Here is a 24,902-nt window from a genome sequence, read left to right as displayed (position 1 = left end):
AATAGCACAGAAATGACCAGGGGTGGACTGACAACTCAAGGGACCCCCGGGCAATAGGAGATTATGGGGCCCCCGGGCATAGGAGATTATGGGTTCCCCAGGCAATAGATTCTGGGGCCACACAGTATACACACACACACACACACACACACACACAAATACAGTATACATACACAGTATACACACACAGACACACAATATACACACACAGTATACACACACAGAATACATACACACAGAAAGGTACTGACAAGATATGAAAATCTGCATTGATCTACCTTGTATATTAAATGTATATCACTTGAATATCTTATATGTAGAGTTCCCCACATTTTTGTGTCTTTCTCTGACAATGATTTTATGTTTCTGAATTCTATTGGTATTACAACACATTGCAACATATTCTCAACAACATGTTTTCTCATTCTCATGACCCAACTGTCTCAGTGGGATAGGAGATGTTCTGCCAATGACTGATAAGAATTCTCGAAAAAGAAGTGTTTTGGAAAGACCCTTCCTTTCTTTTATTACTTGTTCCCTCTGTCTTCATCTGTCAAAACAACCCTTCACATAACGCCCTAGTTAGGTCACGATGACCAGATGTAATGTTATCACAGATAATAAAAATGACATGTATATGAATTGTGAAATCTTGTGTAATCCAAACTTTGGGCTTCGTGCCCTGCATAGACTCCCATGTTAAAGATTTCCTATAAAATGTCTGTATAAACCCTTACTCGTCTCGCTACATTTGCAAATTTATAAATAAATAAATAAATCACATGTACATAAGTATTCACAGCATTTGCTTAATACTTTGTTGAAGCACCTTTGGCACCAATTACAGCCTCAAGTATTTTTGAGTATGATGCTACAAGCTTGGCACACCTATTTTTGGGCAGTTTGTCCCATTCTTCTTTGCAGGACCTCTCAAGCTCCATCAGGTTGGTTTACATCCATTTTCAGATCTCTCCAGGGATGTTCAATCGGGTTCAAGTCTGGGCTCTGGCTGGGCCACTCAAGGACATTCACAGAGTTGTCCTGTAGCTACTTCTTTGTTATCTTGGCTTTGTGCTTAGGGTTGTTGCCCTGTTGGGAGATGAACCTTCGCCCCAGTCTGAGGTCCAGAGCGCTCTGGAGCAGGTTTTCATCAAGGATGTCTCTGATCTGGTTCAGGAGAGCATTATGTAAAGAGTGCAGAGTTCAGGGGTGTGCTACATACAGAGTTCAGGAGTGCATTATGTACAGCGTGCAGGGTTCAGGGGTGTAGTATTTAGGGGTGAACTATGTACAGAGTGCAGGGTTCAGGAGCATGTTACGGGGGTATGCTATGCACAGTGTGCAACCCAACACCCCCCTCCCCAAAGTTTTATAGCATTGCTCTCTCCTACCTGGCCCGGCTCTAGTACCTCCCTGTGTAGGCGGCTCTGCCTTGCCTTGCAGGGAGATCATTCTCTATCTCGGATTCTGGAGTCCTGTCCTCACCATGCCCCTTCATGAGTGTGTGCAGGGATCTGTTAGCTCCGGGATCCACTGACAGCAAATATGTCCCTTGTAAACACAGGGCCAGATTCTCAAAAGAGATACGACGGCGTATCTCCAGATACGCCGTCGTATCTCTGAGTCTGGCCGGTCGTATCTATGCGCCTGATTCTTAGAATCAGTTACGCATAGATTTCTATTAGATCCGACCGGCGTAAGTCTCTTACGCCGTCGGATCGTAACTGCATATTTACACTGGCCGCTAGGGGCGTGTACGCTGATTTACGCGTCAAAATATGTAAATTAGCTAGATACGCGAATTCACAAACGTATGCCCGGCCGACGCAGTACAGATACGCCTTTTCCCGGCGTAAAGTTACCCCTGCTATATGGTGGCGTAAGTGCAGCGTACCAATGTTAAGTATGGCTGTCGTTCCCGCGACGAAATTTGAAAATTTTACGTTGTTTGCGTAACTCGTCCGTGAATGGGGCTGGACGTAATTTACGTTCACGTCAAAACTAATACGTCCTTGCGGCGTACTAGGAGCAATGCACACTGGGAGATTTCCATGGGCGGCGCATGCGCCGTTCGTGAAAAACGTCAATCACGTCAGGTCACAGAACATTTACATAAAACACGCCCCCCTGTTCCAAATTTGAATTAGGCGGGCTTACGCCAGGCCTATTTACGCTACGCCGCCGCAACTTACGGAGCAATTGCTTTAAGAATACAGCACTTGCCCGTCTAAGTTGCGGAGGCATAACGTAAATAGGTTACGTTACGCCCGCACAAAGTTACGCCAAACTACGAGAATCTGGCCCACAGATGGCTTCTGTGTTTACAAGTGACAGCAGGGAGAGGAGGGTAAAGAGTTGAAGGTCGTGGAATGGAGTTCCGCCACGTTCAAGTTGCAAAACTGAGTGCGAGGGCCATGTGACAAGGAATAAAACCTTTATTACAAAAGGAAAAAATAACTGTTGCTGCAACTGCTTATAAACTGTTAGCTGGAGTTTGGCTTAAATCTGTTAGTACAGCAAACACTCCCCTCCCCACCAGACTGACAATGCCGCTGTCCAAAGGTCAAGTTCACTCTTGACGGTCTGAAAATGAGAGTTTTTGCTTAGTCCTCTCTTGTATATACCAGCAATATGCCTCTTAGGCCCCTTTCACACTAGGCACGGGAGGTGCGCTGGCGGAATAGCGGCGCTATTTTTAGCACCGCTATACCGTAGTTTTTACCGCGATATTCGGCCGCTAGCGGTTTTAACCCCGCTAGCGGCCGGAAAAGGGTTAATACTGCTGGCAATGCGCCTCTGCATTGGCGGTATTACCGTGGTTTCCCATTGCTTTCAATAGGAAGGAGCGGTGGAGGAGCGCTAACACACCTCTCCTTCACGGCTCCAAAGATGCGCTTGGCAGGACTTTTAGAGCGGTCCTGCTAGCGCATTGCTTCAGTGTGAAAGCGTTTGGGCATTCACACTGAAGACTGCAGGGCAGGATTTTTTTCAGCCGGTATTTAGGCGCTATTTTTAGCGCTAAACCGCCTGAAAAACGCGTCAGTGTGAAAGGGGCCTTAGTACAGCTAACCCCTGCAAATTTAGCGGGGGTGAATTGTAGAGGACACCCAGTGAATGTGGAAAGGTTCTGAATTTTTTATCTTTTAAACAGTGTCTGATAAAAGCACAATGTATTGCAGTCAGCCACTCAACAATTAGTTTTTATTCCTGCCCAGAAAAAGAGAAATAACAGCTGGCTGAATCCTAAAAGCAGCACAGACAGTTCTTATTTCAACCTCATGATAAAACAATTCCAGTCTAGAAGTGAAAAAGAGAAGCGTTGTCTTTTTTTTCCTGTGCTGTGAATATCGGCTCCCCTGAGTGTTCTCACATGTTAGCCGTCTCATTGCTGTTTTTGTTCCGCCATTGATTTAAGTGCTAAAATAGCCATGCACTAAATTAGCTGCGTAGTGACATTTTTATCCTTTTAACTCACATTTCATCAGAACTTTGTTTTTCCCGGCAGGGTAATATCATCGATGACCTGTGACTAGACAGCTGACAATTCAAGTTGCAGCTTTTAAATAATCACTAAGCAAGCATTTCTGAAGGAGCCATATGGAATTCTGAGGACGGAGCACAGCGGCGTATGCCAAGCATTGGGGTGTGATCAGAAGGACTGGATATCAGATAGACGCTCCCCAAGACCACCATCATTTATGCTCGTCTTTTTCGCCATAGGAGTTTGTGGTCACAAAGTTCAACACAGAATTAAGATATTTTCCATGTGTATCGAAATCGGAATTTCTTGATTTTTTGTTCTCACAAAAGAATCACATAACATGGGGAATACAATTTATAAATTTGGTCTGGTTTTAGCAACATCTAAAGCAGGGTTTGACAAATTTGCTTGGAATCTAGGAGCCAGCTAAAAAAGTTAGGAGCCAGAAAACGCACCCCGTCCCGACGAGCTTGCGCGCAGAAGCGAACACATACGTGAGTAGTGCCCGCATATGTAAACGGTGTTCAAACCACACATGTGAGGTATCGCCGCGATTGGTAGAGCGAGAGCAATAATTATAGCCCTAGACCTCCTCTAACTCAAAACATGCAACCTGTAGATTTTTTTAAACGTCGCCTATGGAGATTTTAAAGGGTAAAAGTTTGTCGCCATTCCACAAGCGGACTCAATTTTGAAGCGTGACATGTTGGGTATGAATCTACTCGGCGTAACATTATCTTTCATAATATTAAAAAAAATGGCCATAACTTTACTGTTGTCTTATTTTTTAATTAAAAAAAGTGTAACTTTTCCCCAAAAAAGTGCGCTTGTAAGACCGCTGCGCAAATACGGCGTGACAGAAAGTATTGCAATGATCGCCATTTTATTCTCTAGGGTGTTAGGATAAAAAATATATATAATGTTTGGGGGTTCTAATTAGAGGGAAGAAGATGGCAGTGAAAATAGTGAAAAATGACATTAGAACTGCTGTTTAACTTGTAATGCTTAACTTGTAATACCAACGGCCACCACCAGATGGCGCCAGCTCACATCTGGTGGTAATAACTTGTAATACCAACGGCTCACCACCAGATAAAAAATCGCAAATAAAAAAAAATTCAAAGCCAAGTCGCAAGGGTGCTATTTCTAGTCGCCAATGGCGACCGGGATTTGTCGAGCCCTGATCTTAAGTTTGCCTTTCTAGACACCAACCTATTTAACTTTGCTTGGTTATTTCTTAGGTTATGTGAAGCAGCAGAAGTCAACTTTCTTGATGTGCAGCCCCTGACATCACCAAAGGGCCCCGCATATCATACGTAACATAATGTATGAATTATTTTTTTTTTCCATGAAGTTTATGTAGCGCTACCCCCGGAGGAGCCGCAGATTATATTTGGGATCGGCGTGTTTAAGTTACCTCTATTCTGTGTCTAGGGGTGATGGTAGTGTTAAGAGCAATAACAGAATGTCCAGGACCGTCGGCTGCGTTTTCAAATGCTTTATTTTTCCCGGTCAAACACGACCAACATGTGAACTTGAGGTAGACAGGATAGGTTGGCGAAGATAGAGCAACTTCACAGTATCAGGCTACGGATAGTAAAGGCAGTCCTGCCCTCTGTAATTATATTCTTCCGCGTCGCCACTCCCGCCGGAGTGGGTAGAAGTGCCCCTGGACAGACCCCTCTCACAGACCTGGCAGCCAGAGCACCACTTACAGCTTCTGGGAGGAACAAGTCTCTGCCACCGACTTGGCTCTGATTAAATTAAGATGTTGGATGAGACCTCAGCCACAGGCCTAGTGCTGAAATTGTGAACAGAGCGAATCCTCCCAGTATATCTCTTGGGGTCACCGACTGACAGTTTAAAGACAACCTGTCAGTGTCCGGTCACCCAGATCCCCGATGGTTCGTTACAGTCCTGTTGGATCACCTGCCTCCGGGTTCTCCTCAGACCGATCCCCCACCGAACAGCACCCAGCTTGGGATCTTTTCAATAAAAGTGGGGACCCAGTAAGTCACTGGGGCCCCTTTGCAGCATACGTTGCTACGGGCTATGAGAGCCCAGAGTCAGGAACTCCGCGTAGCAAGTGACCCCGGCCTGGTAGGCCATAGTAATGGGGCCCGTGATGTGCGCACACCCTAAAGGTGGGTGCCGCACCTGGAACCCGCGAAGAACCCTGAACAACGGCCTCCGCCACAGAAATACCCCTCCCCAGCATGCCCCGCGAGGGAAAACTCCTCCAATTGGTTGCTGGGAAGAAGCGGCTCCGCCTGGACCCCTCTGGTGCCACCTGCCGCCCAGAGATGAGACTGCATCTCTGGGGCACAGACTGACCCATAGGACAAATCCAGATTTGGCGACAGCCAAATTTGTCAAATCAAAGAATGAGAGTAACACAACTCTCTCATTCTCCCACTAAATTTGAATATAGCACCTGTACGAAAGTACACAGGTGCTACATTTATAATGTATGAATTTATGCCCCAAATATGCTAGATTTCTTTCTGCCAAAAAAAATCTCTAATGCTGCATATGTGTACGCATGTAAGGCATTCAGCATAAATGCATTTCGCGATTTTATTTATTTTGCCCATTGGAATACATTTACGTTAGGGTGACCAGACATCCCCGATTTCTGGGGACAGTCCCTGGATTAAGGACACTGTCCCCGAACCAAGTCTGTGCCCAGTTTTGTCCCCGGATTGGATTTGAACAGGGGCTTGGGCAATTTTAAAGACAGTCGGTGCAGAATTAAAAAAAAATTATCTGAATTACACACCTACACTCCGCCGCTCCTACTAGCTATGGGGGGCATATTTTTTTCCATTATCTGATTATCATGGGCTGGTCGGAGCGGAGGTAATATTTTTTCAGTTTCGGGTGCATGCCCATTCAGCCCCACTTGCATGTTTTTCTGCCTTGGCTCAAGTTCAGGCCAGCCGCCTGCCTGCTTATCTCTATGCCTTCCCTGGCGGAGTGATCTTCCTCCGCTCCCCACCCAGTAGTAGCCGAGGGCCCACAGAGTAAGACTTCACAGGCTGCGACGGGCAGAGAGTCGCTGATTGCCGCCATTACTAGTAAAAAATAAATATGTCCCCGGATTTCATTTTGAAAATCTGGTCACCTTAATTTACGCTCATACACACATTTGTGTGTGTAAATTATGCTTATATATACTCAACGCAGCTTTAACCACCTCAATACCGGGCACTTTCACCCCCTTCCTGCCCAGGCCATTTTTCAGCTTTCAGCGCTGTCATACTTTGAATAACGATTACATGGTCATGCAACGCTGTACCAAATACATTTTTAACAATGTTCTTCACACAAACAGAGCTTCCTTTTGGTGGTATTTAATCACTGCTGTTTTTTTTTTTGTTTTTTTTACAAAAAAAAAGAAAGACCGAAAATTTTGAAAAAAAAAAATGTTTCTTAGTTTCTGTCAGTAAATGTTGTAAATACGTAATTTTTCTCCTTCACTGATGTGTACTGATGAGGATGCACTGATGAGGTGGCACTTATGGGCACTGATGAGGAGGCACCACTTATAGGCACTGACTAGGTGGCACTGATGAGGAGGCACTAATATGCTGCACTGATGGGCACTGATAGGTAGCACTGATATGCGGCACTGATGAGCAATGATAGGCCCCACTGCTGGGCACTGATAGGTGGCACTGATGGGCGGGACTGGTGGGCACTGAAAGGTGGCACGGATAGACTGAACTGATGGGCATAGATTGGCCGCACTGATGGGCATCACTGATGAGCAAGGACTTGAAAGCAAGCACTGACTGGCATCACTAATGGGTACTAAGTGGTGTCACTGTTGGACACTGATTGGTGTCACTGATGGGCAGTGGGAGGATTCACTGTAATCAGGGCACAGATGATCAGTGCCCTAATTATCTGCCGGGGTGTCCCCTGCAAGGAGATGCCACTGATCGGCTCTCCTCGCCACACACTCTGTCAGTGTGAAGCGATGAGAGCCGATTACAGGCACTTCCACATTTACATGTAACCGGCTGTGATTGGACAAAGCCGATCACATGGTTAAAGAGCCCCGTCATCGGCTCTTTACAGAGATCGGGGTCACACCGTGTCCTAGGAACACTTCCCTGCTGAGATCGGCGCGTGAGAGCGGCCGTTCTGGGACGAAGTCACAAGACGTCCACCCAGAACGAGAGCTGCACCACTCCTCCTGTCATTTGATGGTGGGCGGGCAGCAAGTGGTTAAACACTGCTTTTAAAATGATGATCTGTTTAGACTCCTAGGGCCAGATTCTCATACATTCGCGCTGCTCCTGGGCAGCGTAATATATGAGATCTACGTTACACCGCCGCAGGTCTACAGGTTTACATCCTGATTCTCAGAACACTTACCTGTAAACTTGCGGCGGTGTAGCGTTAGATTGCTCGTCGCAAGCCCGCCCAATTCAAATGGGGCGGGCACCATTTAAATTAGGCGCGCTCCCGCGCCGAGCGTACTGCGCATGCTCCGTCGGGTAAATTACCCGACGTGCATTGCGCTAAATGACGTCGCCCCGACGTCATTTGCCTAGATGTATACGTAAATGGCGTCCAGCGCCATTCACGGACATCTTACGCAAACGACGTAATTTTTATTGAATTCGACGTGGGAACGACGGCCATCGTTAACATTGGTTGCGCCTGCTAATTAGCAGGGGCAACCTTACGCGTCGGGTACGCTACGCAAACGACGTTAATTCGCTGCGTCGACCTCGCGTATGTTCGGGAATCGCCGTACTTACCTCATTTGCATAGACGACGGGGAAAAGCGACGATGCGACACCTAGCGGCGGGAAAAAAAAATACATTTAAGATCTGACAGCGTAACAGCCTTACGCATGTCAGATCTAATGGGTACCTATGCGCAACTGATTCTGAGAATCATTCGCATAGATACCCGGGGCCAGATGAGGTGTTACGACGGCGCTAATGGTGTTGCGCCATCGTAACGCCTTTGAGAATCTGGCCCCTAATGTGCATGGCCACATAGGCTAACATAGAACTGTGTTTAGAGGCATAAAAAAATGCCAAATGCCTCTTAAAGCTACATTTTTACTACAGAAACAAATGAATACTGGTCATCTGACCCATAGGTGAAATCCTCCTCCATTTATGCCCCCCCCCACCTTTGTCTGCCTTAATCTTCTGGTGCATCAGGTGTTAAAAAAGGCGCTCTCATCAAGACTATACCCGCCTTTTCTGCCCAGCTCCACCATTCATAGAAGTCGTACTATAGTGTCTATGAATGAAACTATGGATCTATGAATGGAGGATGGACAGAGGATTGCTTGCTCCGCCCTCTCCATTCATAGATTCTGTTTCATTCATTGAAGCTACAGTGAACTGGGCAAAGAAGCTGTGTCTTTTCTATGTGGGAAGGATTCCATATTACTTCTCATCGGGTGACACTAGACAAAGTAGGACATTTTAATCAGAAAACAGAGAGCAACAAAGACACGACACAATGGCCCAGATTCAAGAAGCAATTGCGCCCGTGTAACCATAAGTTACACGGCACAATTGCTTACTTGCTCCGGTGTAACGAGTGCTCCTGATTCAGGAACCTTGTTACACCGACTGCAGCCTAAAATCTGCGCGGCATAAAGCTCTTATGCCTCGCAGATTTTAGGCTGCATTCTTGCGTGTGCCGCTAGGGGGCGCTCCCATTGTGATCAGCGTGTAGTATGCAAATTGCATACTACCAACTGATTCACAAACTTCTAATAGTAGGGGCAGCCAATGCTAAAGTATAGCCGCCGCTCCCGCAACGTGAAATTTGAATTTCACGTCGTTTGCGTAAGTGATTCGTGAATGGCGCTGGACGCCATTCACGTTCACTTTGAAGCAAATGACGTCCTTGCGACGTCATTTGCCGCAATGCACGTCGGGAAAGTTTCCCGACGGAGCATGCGCTGTACGCTCGGCGCGGGAGCGCGCCTAATTTAAATGATTCCCGCCCCCGGCGGGATCATTTACATTGCGCGCTTACGCCGGGCAATTTTGCCGGCGCGCTCTCGCAATTTACGGAGCTACTGCTCCGTGAATCGAGGGCAGCGCAAAATATTGGCGGGGGCGCAGGGCAAAATCGTTGCCCTGCTCCCCCGCAAATATCGCGCAAATGTACCTGAATCTGGGCCAATATATGTACTAGGACTAGTGGAAGAAATGGTGATGGGCAGTAAAACCAGGTGGTTGGGCTATGTTTTATCCCCTCCAACTGCCCCCCTCAAGCTGCAAAGTCAACAGTGTGGGGGTGTACACATGCCATGGCAACAATTATTTCCCTATTGCCTTGGTGGGCAGTAGTGATGCTGTACACAACATATTTAAAAGAATGGGGCTGCGCTGCAGGGTTCAGACAGGTGGTGTATGAAATATTGCCTGCTCACCACCTGTCAATCACCTTTGAAAAGCGATGCACCACAGATCCTTTTCAGAGGTGTGTCATCGACAGTGGGGAGGGGGAAATCTCACAAATTTGGACATTGGTTCTAACCCTTCATTATTCAATTTGAAACTAAAAAGACATTTCAGCTGAAGTAAAAATATCACAGATGTTATCCATCAGACACTCACCTGGCTGAAACCTCTATGTTGGAAATGGCGTAGAAATACTTTCTCAGATTATCCCGCTGCACGTAAGTCCCACCCAGCGCCGGGCGCAACAAACGGAGCCGCAGGTCGGTGAAAGTGAAAAAGTCCTTTAAACCTTTTGCACTCTCCATCCGAGTGTACAAGTTCTCCATCTTTCGCAGATCTGGGCCAGCAAAGATGGCGAAACGTTCTCGAACCTCAAAGAGCACGTTTTTCTCCTTCTTGGAGCCCGCCCAGCGGGAGTAATCCTCTGTGCACAGCACGCGGGTGACGTTACTCGCCAAGAGATTCACCACCTTTTTGGGGGTCATGCCAAACGCTTCAATACAATCATCAGCGTAGTATTGGTAAGGGTGCCAAGTTCTGCCATAGTCTAATGATTTCTCCAGCATCATGGCAGTGGGCCGTCCATACTCAAAGGTGACGACAATGTCATCCGTTAACTCAATAGTCTTGTTCCAGGATAACGTGATGTTAGCTACCAGAGGCTCTGGGTATCTTTTCCATGTGACGCTTTGCCAGTAAGTGGCCAGGCCTTCTTCGTCTTTGTCCACCATGTGACTAGGCGGGTGGGCAAGGTCAGGCGTGGAGGCATCGCACTCATCGCTGCAGAGGTACGGGTTCTCCTGTTGGAAAGAAGGCAAAAAGCTTGTTTTACATTTGGCTACATGACAAATTCAACTCAGCAATGCTCAGTGCTTTAATCGGGTCTATTTTTTATTCATTATTACGTTTTTTTTAAATATTTTTTTTTTTACTCTGATCTTCAGTCAGCTAATATATATAGTGCTCTGGGAGCTACCTCACCCCCCCCCCCCTGCAATTTGAATACAAAGTGTTCTCCGATTGGATGGTTTAAGAGGCAGGACAGTAACCTTCTGTTATTACTAATCAGAAGGGCAGCTGCTCAGCATCAAACCTGGAAGTTAGTGGCGATCACTTTAGTAGTGGTGCCCACTATAATGATTTCCAGCTTCCAATGGGATCTTCCTGGTATGATACATACATGCTTACATTAAAGTCCAAACTAGACCAATGTATCTATGGAAAAATATGCATACCTGGAATAAAGCATTAATTATAGAAAAGTGTAGCTGTATTTGCAATTCTTTTTTAATCTTCTTATAGCCTAGGCCATATTTATGTAGAGCAACAATTCTTTTTTTCAGATCCTCAGAGAGTTCTTTGCCAGGAGGTTCCAGTGACCAGTATTACAGAGTGGGAGCGATAACACCAAATTTAACACACCTGAGACCTTGTAACACAAACGAGTCATGTCACATGACATGGGGGGGGGCTTTTGGGAGAATGGCTGTAACGGTCAGGGGTTAAAGCCGTTACAATATTCCATTCCACCAACCCACGACAGCTTCCGACACTCCACAATCCAGCAGACAGGACCCATTGGATTTCCCCCAGAATAACGAGACACAGCTCTGTTCTCTGGTTCCAAACAGAATAACACTTTAATGGTAAACTCAGGTTTCTTATATACAGTTAGATAGCATGCTGCAGGAATCAAAGGGACAATGAAACACTCCACGCACAACATCACACAATGGGTGCTAACGAGTCCCCCTCAATCCACATCTTAGACAGACTTTCTGACTCCGCGATAAGCTATTCTCATGTGCTACACAATACACATTCCTTTAGTGAACATAAATCAGACATCTGACCTTTAGAGTGTGTTAATTCACAACACATATTAGCATCAATAGAACTTTCACACAATACAGGGTTAGTTAGCATAGCACAATGAAATATCTTAGGAGCCAGACTTAATTAACACAATAGAATGCAATCACAGCAAGCTTTTATCACTACAGCCAGGTAGCTGGAGGTGATTAACATCAATTAACATCTCAACAGTCTATGTTCCATATTGAAGGAGACACTATATTGACCTGTTGTGTTCAGAATGAACAACTTGTAATATTTCAAGATATACTGCAATACATGAATTATCATTACTGTCCAATTTCATGTAATCCATGATATCAGTTCTCAGTCATCCTATGCCCAAAGTGGACATAGGATGACCCTAGACACAAGAGTCATTGGTGAAGCTGACACAGGAGTACCCCACATCCTTCAAGAGCCTCTTGGTCCCACGGGCCATACCGTTACAATGGCTAATTGGGCCCAATTTGGAAATGTTTCACTTAGGAGTGTGCTCACATTTGTTGCCAGCGGTTTAGACATTAATGGCTGTGTATTGAGTTATTTTGAGGGGGCAGAAAATGTACACTGTTATACAAGCTGTACACTAACTACTTTACATTGTAGCAAAGTGTCGTTTCTTCAGTGTTTTTACATTAAAAGAAATAAAAAAATATTTACAAAAATGTGAGGGGTGTACTCACTTTTGTGAGATACTGTATATAGGTGGGTCTGATGGTCAGGGTCTTCGAATGTTTGCAGTAGGGTCTACCATCAATATAGATTGCTTATTTTACAGGTCAGTCTAGTTTCATTCAATGGGAAATTAGGAATGCCAAATTTCACAAATCTGGTGTGATGAGTATACAGGGAAAGCCAACTGCTCTAACTAAATAAATCAACCTTAGACTAATATATGGAGAAAATTGGAATTGGATTGACAGGAGGGGAGGGATATCATTAAGCCAGAAAATATTCGTTGCACATGAGAAAACATTGAAAATGGAAAAAGCACATAAATATAGGGCTTTAAACTGAATAGGTCGTGCATGTTATGTATAAGGAGCCACGACACCTAAAAAACGGAGACGTAAGAGGAACACCGTGCTATCAAAATCTATCTCTGGCCCATTTATTCTAACTTGCTGGTTTGATCTGAATTAACTTTCAATATCCTGTAATTACATTAAAGGACACAGCGGGCAGAATGTTCTCTGCAGACAGGAAAAAACACTGAAAATGCAATCTGAAATGTCTTAAAGCAGACCCTGGATGCGAAGGGCAGCTCATCCTATTCCTTACCAAAGGCTCACACATTTGCAGCAATCTTTATTTTTGAGAGCAAATACTTTTATTTTTTTTAACAGATATCCTCTCTAACTTCATCAATCCTTGCCTAGGAGAGGATGAAGTCAGTCTGGCCTATCCATCCGACCCATCATACACTCTTCTTCCACCCGGGCTCTAAGACATTTATAGTAGGGTTGTACTGACACCATTTTTTATCAGCGTGTACTAGTACCGATACTTTCGGTCAAGTACTTGCCGATACCGGGTACTGATACTTTGCAGTGCGATATGCGTCAATACAGGAAAAATTGGCGCAAATCGAACTGCAAAGATTCGCATGCAATGTGAACATGAATGTGGTGTGATTCCTGAAATGTCCCCCATTGCTCCTGTGTGTGTGTGGAAAGAAAAACGTGTCATCTAGTGGGCAGTTTATTAAAATGTTATAACTCACAGTACATAGTTGGCCAAATGCAAACTCTACATATGTTTTTCCGGTCCCACCAATGATCGCAAATCACGGCAGCTGGAGGTGCCCACAGGGCTGCAGGATAGGTTCGGGGACCATGTGGGTATAGGGCAGAAGTGATGTCAGCTTGGGGGTGGACCAACATCTCTGCCAGCCTATGTAGATTTTGCATTTGGTCATATATATACTGTGAGTTTTAACACTATTATCAGTGCCAATCCTGACCTCCATGGGGCCCTAAGCAAAATGACATGTCACATTAAAGTTGAGAAGCGGGGGGGCTGCCAAAAATGACATGTCACTGCCGACGGGGGTGGCGGCGCCAGAGAGCCAAATTGAGGCGAAGAATCAGCTTTAGGGAGGGAGGTGATTGAGCTGGTAAACATCTGTCTTTGATCAGGTGGCCGACCCAATGGCTTCGGTATTTCTGACTTAATTTGACTTTTCTCTAAGTTTACTGACTTGGATACTTGTTCTGTGTCTCAATGAGTACTGATCTCAAGGGTAACAGTCAGGCAAACAGCATTTTCAGAAGGGGGCCAAGGGTGGCATCTTTATCGGAATCTGTAAGTACATAAATGGTAAACCCTGTAGTTCTGTCCTGACAGGTTTATCCTAAACTTTCAGCTCAAACCCAATATGTGTACTGTGGAAGGAAAATGGAAAGGCGCTTTTCTCTCAGCACAGCTGCGGCTGGAATACTTTTCACATCACATTAATATTAACAGCACAATTCAAAACTACCTGTGCACCTGTGGGAGAAAAAAAAAACATGTTTTCCCTAAAAACGTTACTTGATCAGAAGGAAATGTATTAAAAAAATCAGCCAAAAATGAAAAACCGACCCTTGTATTGGGGCTCCCTCAGCACTGTAAGGGTTAAAGCAGTTTTAAATAATAATAAAAAAAACTATGACAGGCAGAGTTTATATGACATCAGAGACCCCAATGGTTAGTTTTTTAATTTGCCCCCACACCCTAATGGTCTCTTCTGTCATAAATGCTTCACCCTGCCTATCAGTGGCAATGCATAGCCCCCAACTGTCTCTGATTTCATTTTGATGTCCATTTTGGTCTGATCTATATAGTTGTAAATAAAATGCACTACTTATCTATCAAAATGTGTTTCCCAGAGCTAAACCTTTGATCCAATTTCTAAATTGCTGCATTTGTAAATTTCAGGAGCCAATATAAAAGAATAGTAGTGATATTGGGTTTAACCAATACATTTTTTGTACAATTCTCCTTTAGGAGGGGCGTAGCAGGGGGTATGTCCTATGCCTAGGTATTTTTAGTATTTGTTCTTCCCAAAGCGAGGACAATGCCTACAAATTTTTGCTGATAGGTGTACCTCATTCCCATCTTAGAAAGTTGGGAGGTATTGTAATTTACACTGAGCCACACATAAGCAGCTCAGAGTACATTTACGGCACCACTCTGTGCCATGATGTAGTGACTCTAATGCACATGTGCAGGAGTGACGTCATCGCGGCCTGGCCATTCAATCGTTTGAACAGAGCGAATCTGAAAAGAAGACCGGGAGAAGATGGAAGCACCCGAGCACTGACAGAGCAGCACTGGAGGGCATCCTTTGACAGGTATGTCTGTCATATTGTACTAGTATGCAGTACAGACTAGCACATTATGGCATAAACCTGCAGGAAACCCGTTTATAAACTTTTTTCACTGAGTTTAATTCCCCATTAAAGGCTCACTTTATTCCTTCGCTCCGTCAGGCTTCCACCCAGCTGCACATCCAGTCCCCCAGAGCTGCTCCTCTTTCGCCACCCCATGAGTCTAAGGCACTCTGACGTCATCACGTACAATGCAGGACCAATGGTTGTGCATTTTAAGAGAGGACACCATGTCCCTTACTAGGGTTGTCCAGATACCGATACCAGTATCGGTATCGGGACCGATACCGAGTATTTGCGGGAGTACTCGTACTCGCGTAAATACCCCCGATACCTAAATAGAATACTTCCCCCCCCCCCCGCCGCATCACGCTGCCGCCGCATCAAAAGCCGCCGCATGGGTTAAACGGCATGCGGGAACATCACTGCTTTCATTTGAATAGCTGTAGTGTTCCCGCGCGTATAGACACTCCCCCTTGCTCGGGATTGGATGGGTGATCGTGATCTGTCCAATCCCGAGCAAGGGGGAGTGTCTATATGCGCGGGCAAAACAGCTATTCAAATAAATGCTGTGATTTTCTCCATGCGGCGGTGGCGGCTTTCGGCGGCAAAGGTATGGGGGAAATGGCTAGAGGGACATGGCTGCATATGTGAGGGACATGGCTAGAGGGACATAGCTGCATATGTGAGGGACATGGCTGCATATGTGGGGGACATGGCTGCATTTGGGGACACATTTAAAAAAAAGTATCGGTATTCGGTATCGGCGACTACTTGAAAAAAAGTATCGGTACTTGTACTCGGTCCTAAAAAAGTGGTATCGGGACAACCCTATCCCTTACCACAACCCAGAGCATTGGAGGAAGAGAAGCTTTAGCTTCTGGGGGAGCAAAGAATAAGGTAAGTATAACTTTCCTGCAACTTTACTAGGCAACAAACAAACATTTAACCCTTGCAGTGTAGAGGGAGCTCCACTGCATGGGTACATTTTTTCTTTTATCTGGAGTTCAGTTTTAAATGTGGCCCCTCCTCCACCTCGCTGAATAAAACAAAGAAAAAACACCTGTCAGGGGGAAAGCAAGATTTGGCTACCCAACATTCCGAAGAATAGTAAAGAAAGGACTCCCTGGAGCCGCACATCCATGCTGTCCCTATACTGGGTGTATGAATGGCAACCCCAGCCTGGACTCCGACCAGGCCATGCCCCCAACGTGTTTCTGAGTTTATTCATGAGGACTAGTCATCCCCATGACTAGGTTCCAAGGGGTGGAAGCAAGTTTAAGCATAGTTAGCAACTGCCCAGAATTCAACAACCCAGAAAACACACCAGTACCTATGCTAGCAGCACACCATAACACCTAATAGTGCATAGCCATATGTTGTGTTTTAGTGGCAAGCTACATTGGGGTGCCATTTAGAATGACTGGCACCCCAAGTGCCAAGCGCTCCCACACTACAGAAATTTGAACCAAACTTACTGGCTGTTGCTGCTTTGGTACCTGAAGGAGGGACATCCCTACATTGTTCAACTGCTGTGAAAGTAATAGTTCCAGTCAAGCCACTCTGAGGGCTGACACTTCAATATTTACAGAGGCCAGACAGTCACATCCTGCCACAATGTATCTACACACCAAACATTCCCCACAGCTCATCTTTCAGCAGTTTTCATCCTACACAGAGCAAACATGAGTCTCTTGAGTGTTGGTTCCATGTTTACAAAGCCAAGCTTAGGTCTGTCAAGCAGTCTCCATGAAAATGGCCACCAACACATAGAGAAAGTGTTGCCTTGTGCATGGACAGTAGAGGGCGCTGCATAGGGCACTATGTACAGTGATAAGCTTGGGTGTTTGCAAACCTGCTAGGAGGCAGTCACCTGCAGCTGTGGAATTCCCTGCTATGCATTTGCTTAATTCAGAAAGCACTTACCTCAAAGCTTGCGGCGGCGTATCGTAAATCCCCCAGCGGAATTAAAATTCCGCGGCTAGGGGGAGTGTACTATTTAAATCAGGCGCGTCCCCGCGCCGATCCAACAGCGCATGCGCCGTCCGCAAATTTTCCCAGCATGCATTGCTCCAAATGATCTCTCCGCTGCATTGATATATTCAGCTTCCACGCTTGTTCGATATTTTTGTTTTATCCCTGTGCTACCATCAGCATATACCTTTTTATATGTCCCTTCCTTTTATTCAAATAAACATACGGAGGCCATTTAGATAATTTCCTTTATTTATTTTTTGGTCATGCATTCCAATGCGATTTTACCCAGCAACTTTTAGTGGAGATCACAGACACTGCAGGCCAGCCCTGGTTTTGCTGCTCACCTGTTTGGAGACACTCCTGCTGCATGGATCATTTGGTATTATCCCTTGTTGGATACATGCTCACATGACCTTCTCCCACAGAGAGGTCCATCTTTTCTGGTAAGCACATTGTGTGTGTGGTGGAGGATTGTGTTGTCACGCTCACCCGCAGAGGATTCAAACTCACCTTTTTCACAAGGGACTTTATCCTTACCTTGGTCTTACTATTGGGACTTTTTTATATATATATATATATATATATATATATATATTGATTTGCATATCGCAGTTTTATTTATTACTTTATTTGCGCTGCACATACCCATTGTTTTTGTATTGTTTCTATAGGCTTGTGATTACCTATTTGTGTTCAGCTAGCATTTAATTTTGTTCATTCATATTGGTTGTTTGCGCTGATTGTTTTCCCTTATTTTTATCCAATCCAAACACACCTGAGCTCATCACTGATCAACAGTGAGCATGCCTCTGCTCCATACTCACTGCTAGGGACGCATTTCCCCTGGAGACCAAGGATGAATGGCATCCTTAATGCACAGCAATGGTCCCTAATACGTGGCTGACTATGTTGACAGCTCTTCTGCTACCTGTCCTTGATGTAGATACTTTGGCCCAGATTCTCGTAGAATCGCGCAAAACTGTGTGGGCGTAACGTATCTCATTTACGTTACGCCGCCGCTAGTTTTATAGGCAAGTGCTTTATTCACAAAGCACTTGCGTGTAAAGTTGCGGCGGCGTAGCGTAAATCACCCGGCGCAAGCCCGGATAATTCAAATTAGGCGGGTAGGGGGCGTGTATTATTTAAATTAAGCGTGTTCCCGCGCCGAACGTACTGCGCATGCGCCATCTGAAAAATATCCCAGGGTGCATTGCTCCAAATGACGTCGCAAGGACGTCATTGGTTTTGACGTGAACGTAAATGGCGTCCAGCCCCATTCACGGACGACTTACGCAAACAACGTAAATTTTTAAATTTCGACGCGGGAACGACGGCCATACTTAACATTGGTTGCCCCTCATATAGCAGGGGCAATTTTACGCCGGGCAAACCTAACGTAAACGTCACTGCGTCGACCGCGCGTACGTTCGGGAATTTGCGTATCTAGATAATTTGCATACTCAACGGGGAAAACTACGGAGGCGACACCTAGCGGAAATATTCCCTCCGCTCTAACCAGCACATGATCATCAGAAAGAGGCACAGATAATGGAAAAATAATACACCCCCCCCCCCCCCCCAAAGCTAGTAGAAGCGGCGGAGTAGAGGTGTGTAATTCAGAATTATTATTTTTTTATTCTGCACTGAATGTCTTTGAAATTGCCCTAGCCCCTGTTCAAATCCAATCCGGGGACAAAGCCAGGGACAGACTTGGTCCGGGGACAGTGTCCTCAATCCGGGGACTGTCCCCTGAAACTGGGGATGTCTGGTCACCCTAATCTAAACTTAACACATATTCATGGCAAATACAATGCTATGGGGCCCCACGCATAGTAGTTACACCCCTAAACTCAATACAAATTCATGGCAAAAACAATGCTATGGGGCCCCACGCATAGTAGTTACACCCCTAAACTCAATACATATTCATGGCAAAAACAATGCTATGGGGCCCCACGCATAGTAGTTACACCCCTAAACTCCATACATATTCATGGCAAAAACAATGCTATGGGGCCCCAAGCATAGTAATTACACCCCTAAACTCAATACATATTCATGGCAAAAACAATGCTATGGGGCCACAAGCATAGTAATTACACCCCTAAACTCCATACATATTCATGGCAAAAACAATGCTATGGGGCCCCAAGCATAGTAGTTACACCCCTAAACTCAATACATATTCATGGCAAAAACAATGCTATGGGGCCCCAAGCATAGTAGTTACACCCCTAAACTCAATACATATTCATGGCAAAAACAATGCTATGGGGCCCCAAGCATAGTAGTTACACCCCTAAACTCAACACATATTAATGGCAAAGATAAATGCACCTTCCTCACAGTTAACTGTAACGCATGCAGCACAGTTATAGTTTGTGTACAAGTGTCAACTAACCCATAAAATAGGAGGGCAGTGGCAGTTGGCAACCTGCAGGAACAGCGTCACTTTTGTTTTTTTAACATGTAATTACTCTCCATTAAAGAGCCATCCTTCCCAACATGTCATGCAGAAAATCAAGGTCTATAAGGGCTTATGCACATAAATGTAAGAGGGCCTCTGCAATACCTTTCCCGGGACCTACAGCTAGTACATACAGCTATCCACAGACAGCAATGGTTTTGAGCCGGTGGCTGCATTAAGCATGCATATGGACATATGCTTGAAACGCAGACCATCTGCTCTCAGAACATACATCCATGCAGATGTTTTACATAACTCCCAAAGCATTACCGTGTAGAGTCGCATCTTCTAATTGCTGTCTATGGAAGGCTGTACCCAGCAACTGCTGGTCCTGGGATTTTTTTTACCAAGGCTCTGGACACTTTACGACCATCGTCTCATCTCCCACCTAGCATTGGAACTGCACAATTTTTTTTCCTAAATAGCTTTCTTTACCTTAGTGCAGTCCTCCTTCACTTACCTCATTCTTCGATTTTTGCTTTTAACCCCTTCCATACAGGGCATTTTCACTCCCTTCCTGCCCAGACCAATTTTTAGTTTTTAGCGCTGTTGCACTTTGAATGACAATTGCGCAGTCATGCAACTCTGTACCCAAACTAAATCTTTATGTTTTTCCCCCCCACAAATAGAGCTTTCGTTTGGTGGTATTTGATCATCTCTGCGGTTTTTAATTTTTGCGCTATAAACAAAAGAAGAGCGACAATTTAAAAAAAAACACAATATTACAATTTAAAAAACAACAACTTTTTTTTCCTCAGTTTAGGCCGATACGTATTCTTCTACATATTTTTGGTAAAAAAAAAAATCGCAATAAGCGTTTATTGATTGGTTTGCGCAAAAGTTATAGCCTCTACAAAATAGGTGATATTTTTTTTTTATTAATTTTTTTACTAGTTTGCGATTTTTTTTTTTTTTTTACTGTGACCGTGACATTGCGACGAACACATCGGACACTTTTGACACGTTTTTGGGACCATTCACATTTATACAGCGATTAATGCTATAAATATGCACTGATTACTGTGTAAATGTGACTGGCAGGGAAGGGGTTAACCACTAGGGGGCGCTGAAGGGGTTAATATGTTTCTTAAGGTGTGTTCTAACTGTAAGGGGGAGGGGACTCACAAGGGGAGGAGACCGATGTGTGTTCCTCTGTACTGGGAACACACATTGGTCTCCTCACCGCTGACAGGAGGTGGATCTGTGTGTTTACACACACAGATCCACACTCCTGCCCTGATTACCGGCAATCGTGGCAGCCGGGCACCCGCGCCGGGTCGCGCGCCCTAGAACGCCGGAAACACAGGACGTCATATGACATCCACCCGGATCGAGAGAGGGTCCCTGCCGGCATCATTTTACAATGAGCCGGGAGGGAAGTGGTTAAATGTCCTTATTTCTTCTGAGAAATCCTCACTTCCTGTTCTTCTGTCTGTAACTCCGCACAGTAATGCAAGGATTTCTCCCTGATGTGGAGTGTCGTGCTCGCCCCCTCCCTTGGAATATAGGAGAGTCAGGACACTCTCTACGTTGCAGATAGGAGCTGTGTGTTAGTGGGCATCCTGACTCTCCTGTAGTTAAAAGCAAAATGGAAGGATGAGGTAAGTGAAGGAGGACTGCACTAAGGTAAAGGAAGCTATTTAGGAAAAAAAAATTGTACCTTTACAACCCCTTTAATAACCAGCTATACACAGTTTGTTAACGGAGAAAAAAAACGCATCAGAAATGCAAAATATTTTTTTGGTGCGGGTCCATGAAGTCTATTACAACAATCTCCTGTGGGAAAACAGCCAATGACCCTTTCCAGAAATGCATCGGCTGAAATACGCATAGATGTGAACGTGTACCATAGGAAACCATGTTAAATGGACTGTAGTGCATTTCTGCAAATCACACTAAAAAACTCATGGGTGTGAACCTAGGGTTAATGTCTTAGGCTCCATGCACACTGAAGCTGATAAACTGCAGTTTATTGGCATTTTGGCTTTTTTTTTTTAAAGCCCATAAATTGAACTCTATGTTAGCCTATGTGCCCATGCACACCCGGGCGTTTTTTAGTGTTAATGAGCTTTGGAGTTTATTGGCTTTTTTTCTGAATGCCCGAAATTTGCGTTCAAATTGCAGTTTTTTGGCGGGAAAAACGCTCAAAAACGCAAAACGCAGAAAAACGCTAAAAAAAAAAAAAAGCTACATTGAAAAACGATGATTAAAGCTATTGCAAAAACGCTAAAAACCGTTGAAAGGCTCCCTGCAAAGCTACTGGCGTTTTTTTATAGCTTTTATCAGCTTCAGTGTGCATGGAGCCTAACAGTTCATTTTTTAGAAAGTAGACACAACCTGAGTAGATAAGCCTGTCCCCTGTCAGCATGCTGCACGACCCTTGCTCTCTTTTGGGATAGTGTCCTCAATGCAGAGGACATACTCCCAACTCAGTACAGCCCTGCTGTCAGCAAAGCTCATGTTCCTTGCTTATTGCAGATCTCTAGCTCTGGTTTATCAGGAAGTGTGCTGTGCTCTACAAAAGAACAAGGGTTCTACTTTGAAGCATGCTGACAGGGGACATGCTTTTCTACTCAGGCTATGTCTATTTTTTATAGAAAATGTAGCACCCTAGCATGAGTTATCTACCACCCAGGCACACTAAATTTAAATAGTCACCTCTGTGTAGGGCAGGGTGGCTACAAAAACAGACTGTAGGACTTTGCACAGTTTTGTAATAATGCACCCGGAATGTATTTAGATGTTCAACTGGGCTTAAAATGAACCCACTCTAAGGGCATATTTTCTACAGCTCCAAGCGCCTCGGGTAGTGCCGGATTTTTACAGATCCCCACAAAACCGCATTTAACAGACTGATCCGTCTAACACCACTTAGCAAGACATTTCCACCTGTAATGAAATAAAGATCATATGTATTCTATGCTATGTCTGTGATGATTCTCATGGGAATGAGACTGAAGTGGTTTTTAAAGGATCAAGAGAAAAGTCTATATAATGATTGGAAATGATGTACAATGAGTCTTGAATACCAAGTTTTTGCATTCACCTGATAGGAAAATATACTTCCTATCAGTTGGGTGCATTTTTACTTTCTACTGCATTATTGTAGTATCACCAGCAACATCTATCATCCTATTTCCTCTGATGACATTACGTAAACATGTAAGGGGGGGGCAGGGGTAGACTGGTGTTTCCTCACGTCCTCCATGTTTTCCTCTCTCGTTGGGCACCAAGCAAAGGTCACATGAGAGGTTCACCCCGGGGTGGGCTCTTGGACTACGCTAGGCATTGAACAGGGGGGTCGCTAACCCTTGTGAGGGACAATACTTTGCAGGAGCTGAGGCCATGTGAAAAGTCAAATATTCAGATGGTCTCCCAACTAAATGATAAGCCATGTATGTGCAGTACCCAGGATATGGAGTTCCTCATTAAAGTTCTTTCTAAAATCTTTTACACACTCGTGCTATTGTATGTGTTGCATTTAGAGGAGCAAGCGGAGCCACTGTCCACTCCACCAGTCAGTGTACCTCTGTTACCTCACTCCCAGTAACAGAATGGAGTCCCGCCAAGCACCTAATGCATGCTCATGCATGTTCTCAGATCATTTCGCTCCTTCCCTACCAAGTGACCAGGCAAATAGTCCAAGCACCGACCCCCTCGCTACCTGTCACCTATCGGGTACCATGCCAATGACTGGTTGCTGTTTCTCTTCGCAATCATTCATGAACCTGTAGTGTTGTTGCATATATCTCATCCTATGGTTATAGACTCAAGTTACTTAGTTGTATGCTTAGACCTCACATGCACCCCTTGGGATAACTGCAAACCAGGCTCAGAACAGCTAAATCCACATTTACTGAAACTTACCAGCACATAATCTGTAACAAAATGTTGTTCCTAACTGATCCTAACTGTGGCTGCCCCAGGTTACCTGCACAGGTGAAGTCTCTCAGAGGAAAGCCTCTTCGGCTTTTCAGGAAGCCCAAAGGTCCCAGCAAGTCTTAGGCCGCGTACACACGGTCGGACAAAACCGATGAGATTGGACCGAGGTTCAGTTTCATCTGTCCAAATCGACCGCGTGTATAGCCCATCGGTCTGTTTTCCTTCGGTTCAAGATTTTAAAACATTCTTCAAAATCGAACCGATGGACCGCTGCCCGATCGGTCCAAACCGATGGTTAGTACAGAAAGCATCGGTTCAAAATCAAGTCGACGCATGCTTGGAAGCATTGAACTTCGTTTTATTCAGCACGTCGTGTGTTTGACGTCACCACATTCTGACCCGATCGGTTTTTGGAACGATGGTGTGTACGCACATCAGACCATCAGGCCACTTCAGCGGTGAACCGATGGAAATGGCCCGTCGGACCATTCTCATCGGTTTGGAACGACCGTGTGTAGGCGGCTTTAAGTGTAGATTCCCCATGAGTTTTATTCATGCATTCCCTGGAGCTCCCTTATGATCCAGACCTCTTCCCTATTATAGAATATGGGAGGGAGGCTGGACCACAATGAAAGCCTGTGAACATAACGGGGAAAAAACATTAACTCCTGACCTGGATAGCCGGGTGCTGACTATACATACAGTAGGCTACCTGCCTACACACCTTTTATTATTCCCGCTAAGTGATGCCTTTAAATTGGAGCTGTTTAAAACACGGGCCAGGTTCTAAACTCTGGCATCTGTAGTTGTTAGGTGAACTGTATAGTATCATCAAACAAGAGGCTCCAGCCTATTTAGAAGCACTGTCAACATCCTGATGAATCGGACCTCAATGCATTATTCAGGAATTTACTGCAATGTTTATGTTAGCCAAATTCCCAAATTTTGCTTACCATCCTGTCAAACCGTCTTTCAAATGCTATTGTTCTTTTATTTTTCTTATCTACAAAATATTGTTTGCATCACGTATTAAAGGAAAGCTGTACTGGGAGCATATGAAGGCTGCCATTGCTTTTGAAATACCATTGGCCCCGGAGGTCTCTGACTTTAGTACTTTCCGACAACGACCTGGGACCAGCAACCCGAAAGTCAAAGTGAAGTCAGTGGTTTAGAAAGTACTGAATCCTTTGAATTAACAAGATTGGAGGAACAATAAAGGGTTGGAAAATGCAGGCTCCATACGTCTCTCACTACAGGTTCCCTTTAAAACTGAAAAGTAAAAATTTTCACTTAGGTCACATTTATTTCACATATTAAACACAACAGATGATCTACTGAGTCATGTGCTTCCATACTAAGCTTTCATCTGTCAAACTACCTCAAATAAATCATAAGTCTTATCAACACTCAAAAGCAT

The 24,902-nt window shown here is 44.8% G+C and overlaps 1 protein-coding gene across 5 annotated transcripts in view; it reads right to left on the bottom strand.

Moving 5' to 3' along the window:
* The window catches only part of NTNG2 (netrin G2), a 188,140-nt gene that overhangs the window by 90,210 nt on the left and 73,028 nt on the right, over window positions 1-24,902 (bottom strand). For 4 of the 5 annotated variants that reach the window (XM_040324411.1, XM_040324412.1, XM_040324413.1 and 1 more), the window contains exon 3: window positions 10,088-10,731. In XM_040324411.1, coding sequence (XP_040180345.1) covers window positions 10,088-10,731 — 644 coding nt within the window. Of the gene's footprint in view, window positions 1-10,087; window positions 10,732-16,790; window positions 16,966-24,902 lie in introns of those variants that run through there. The other variant, XM_040324414.1, reaches the window with a different exon arrangement.

Source organism: Rana temporaria, chromosome 9 (genome assembly GCF_905171775.1).
Source record: "Rana temporaria chromosome 9, aRanTem1.1, whole genome shotgun sequence".
NCBI classification, from domain to species: Eukaryota; Metazoa; Chordata; class Amphibia; order Anura; family Ranidae; genus Rana; species Rana temporaria.
The sequence above is the reverse complement of the archived record's forward strand: the minus strand, read 5'-3'. Positions and strand labels throughout refer to the sequence as shown.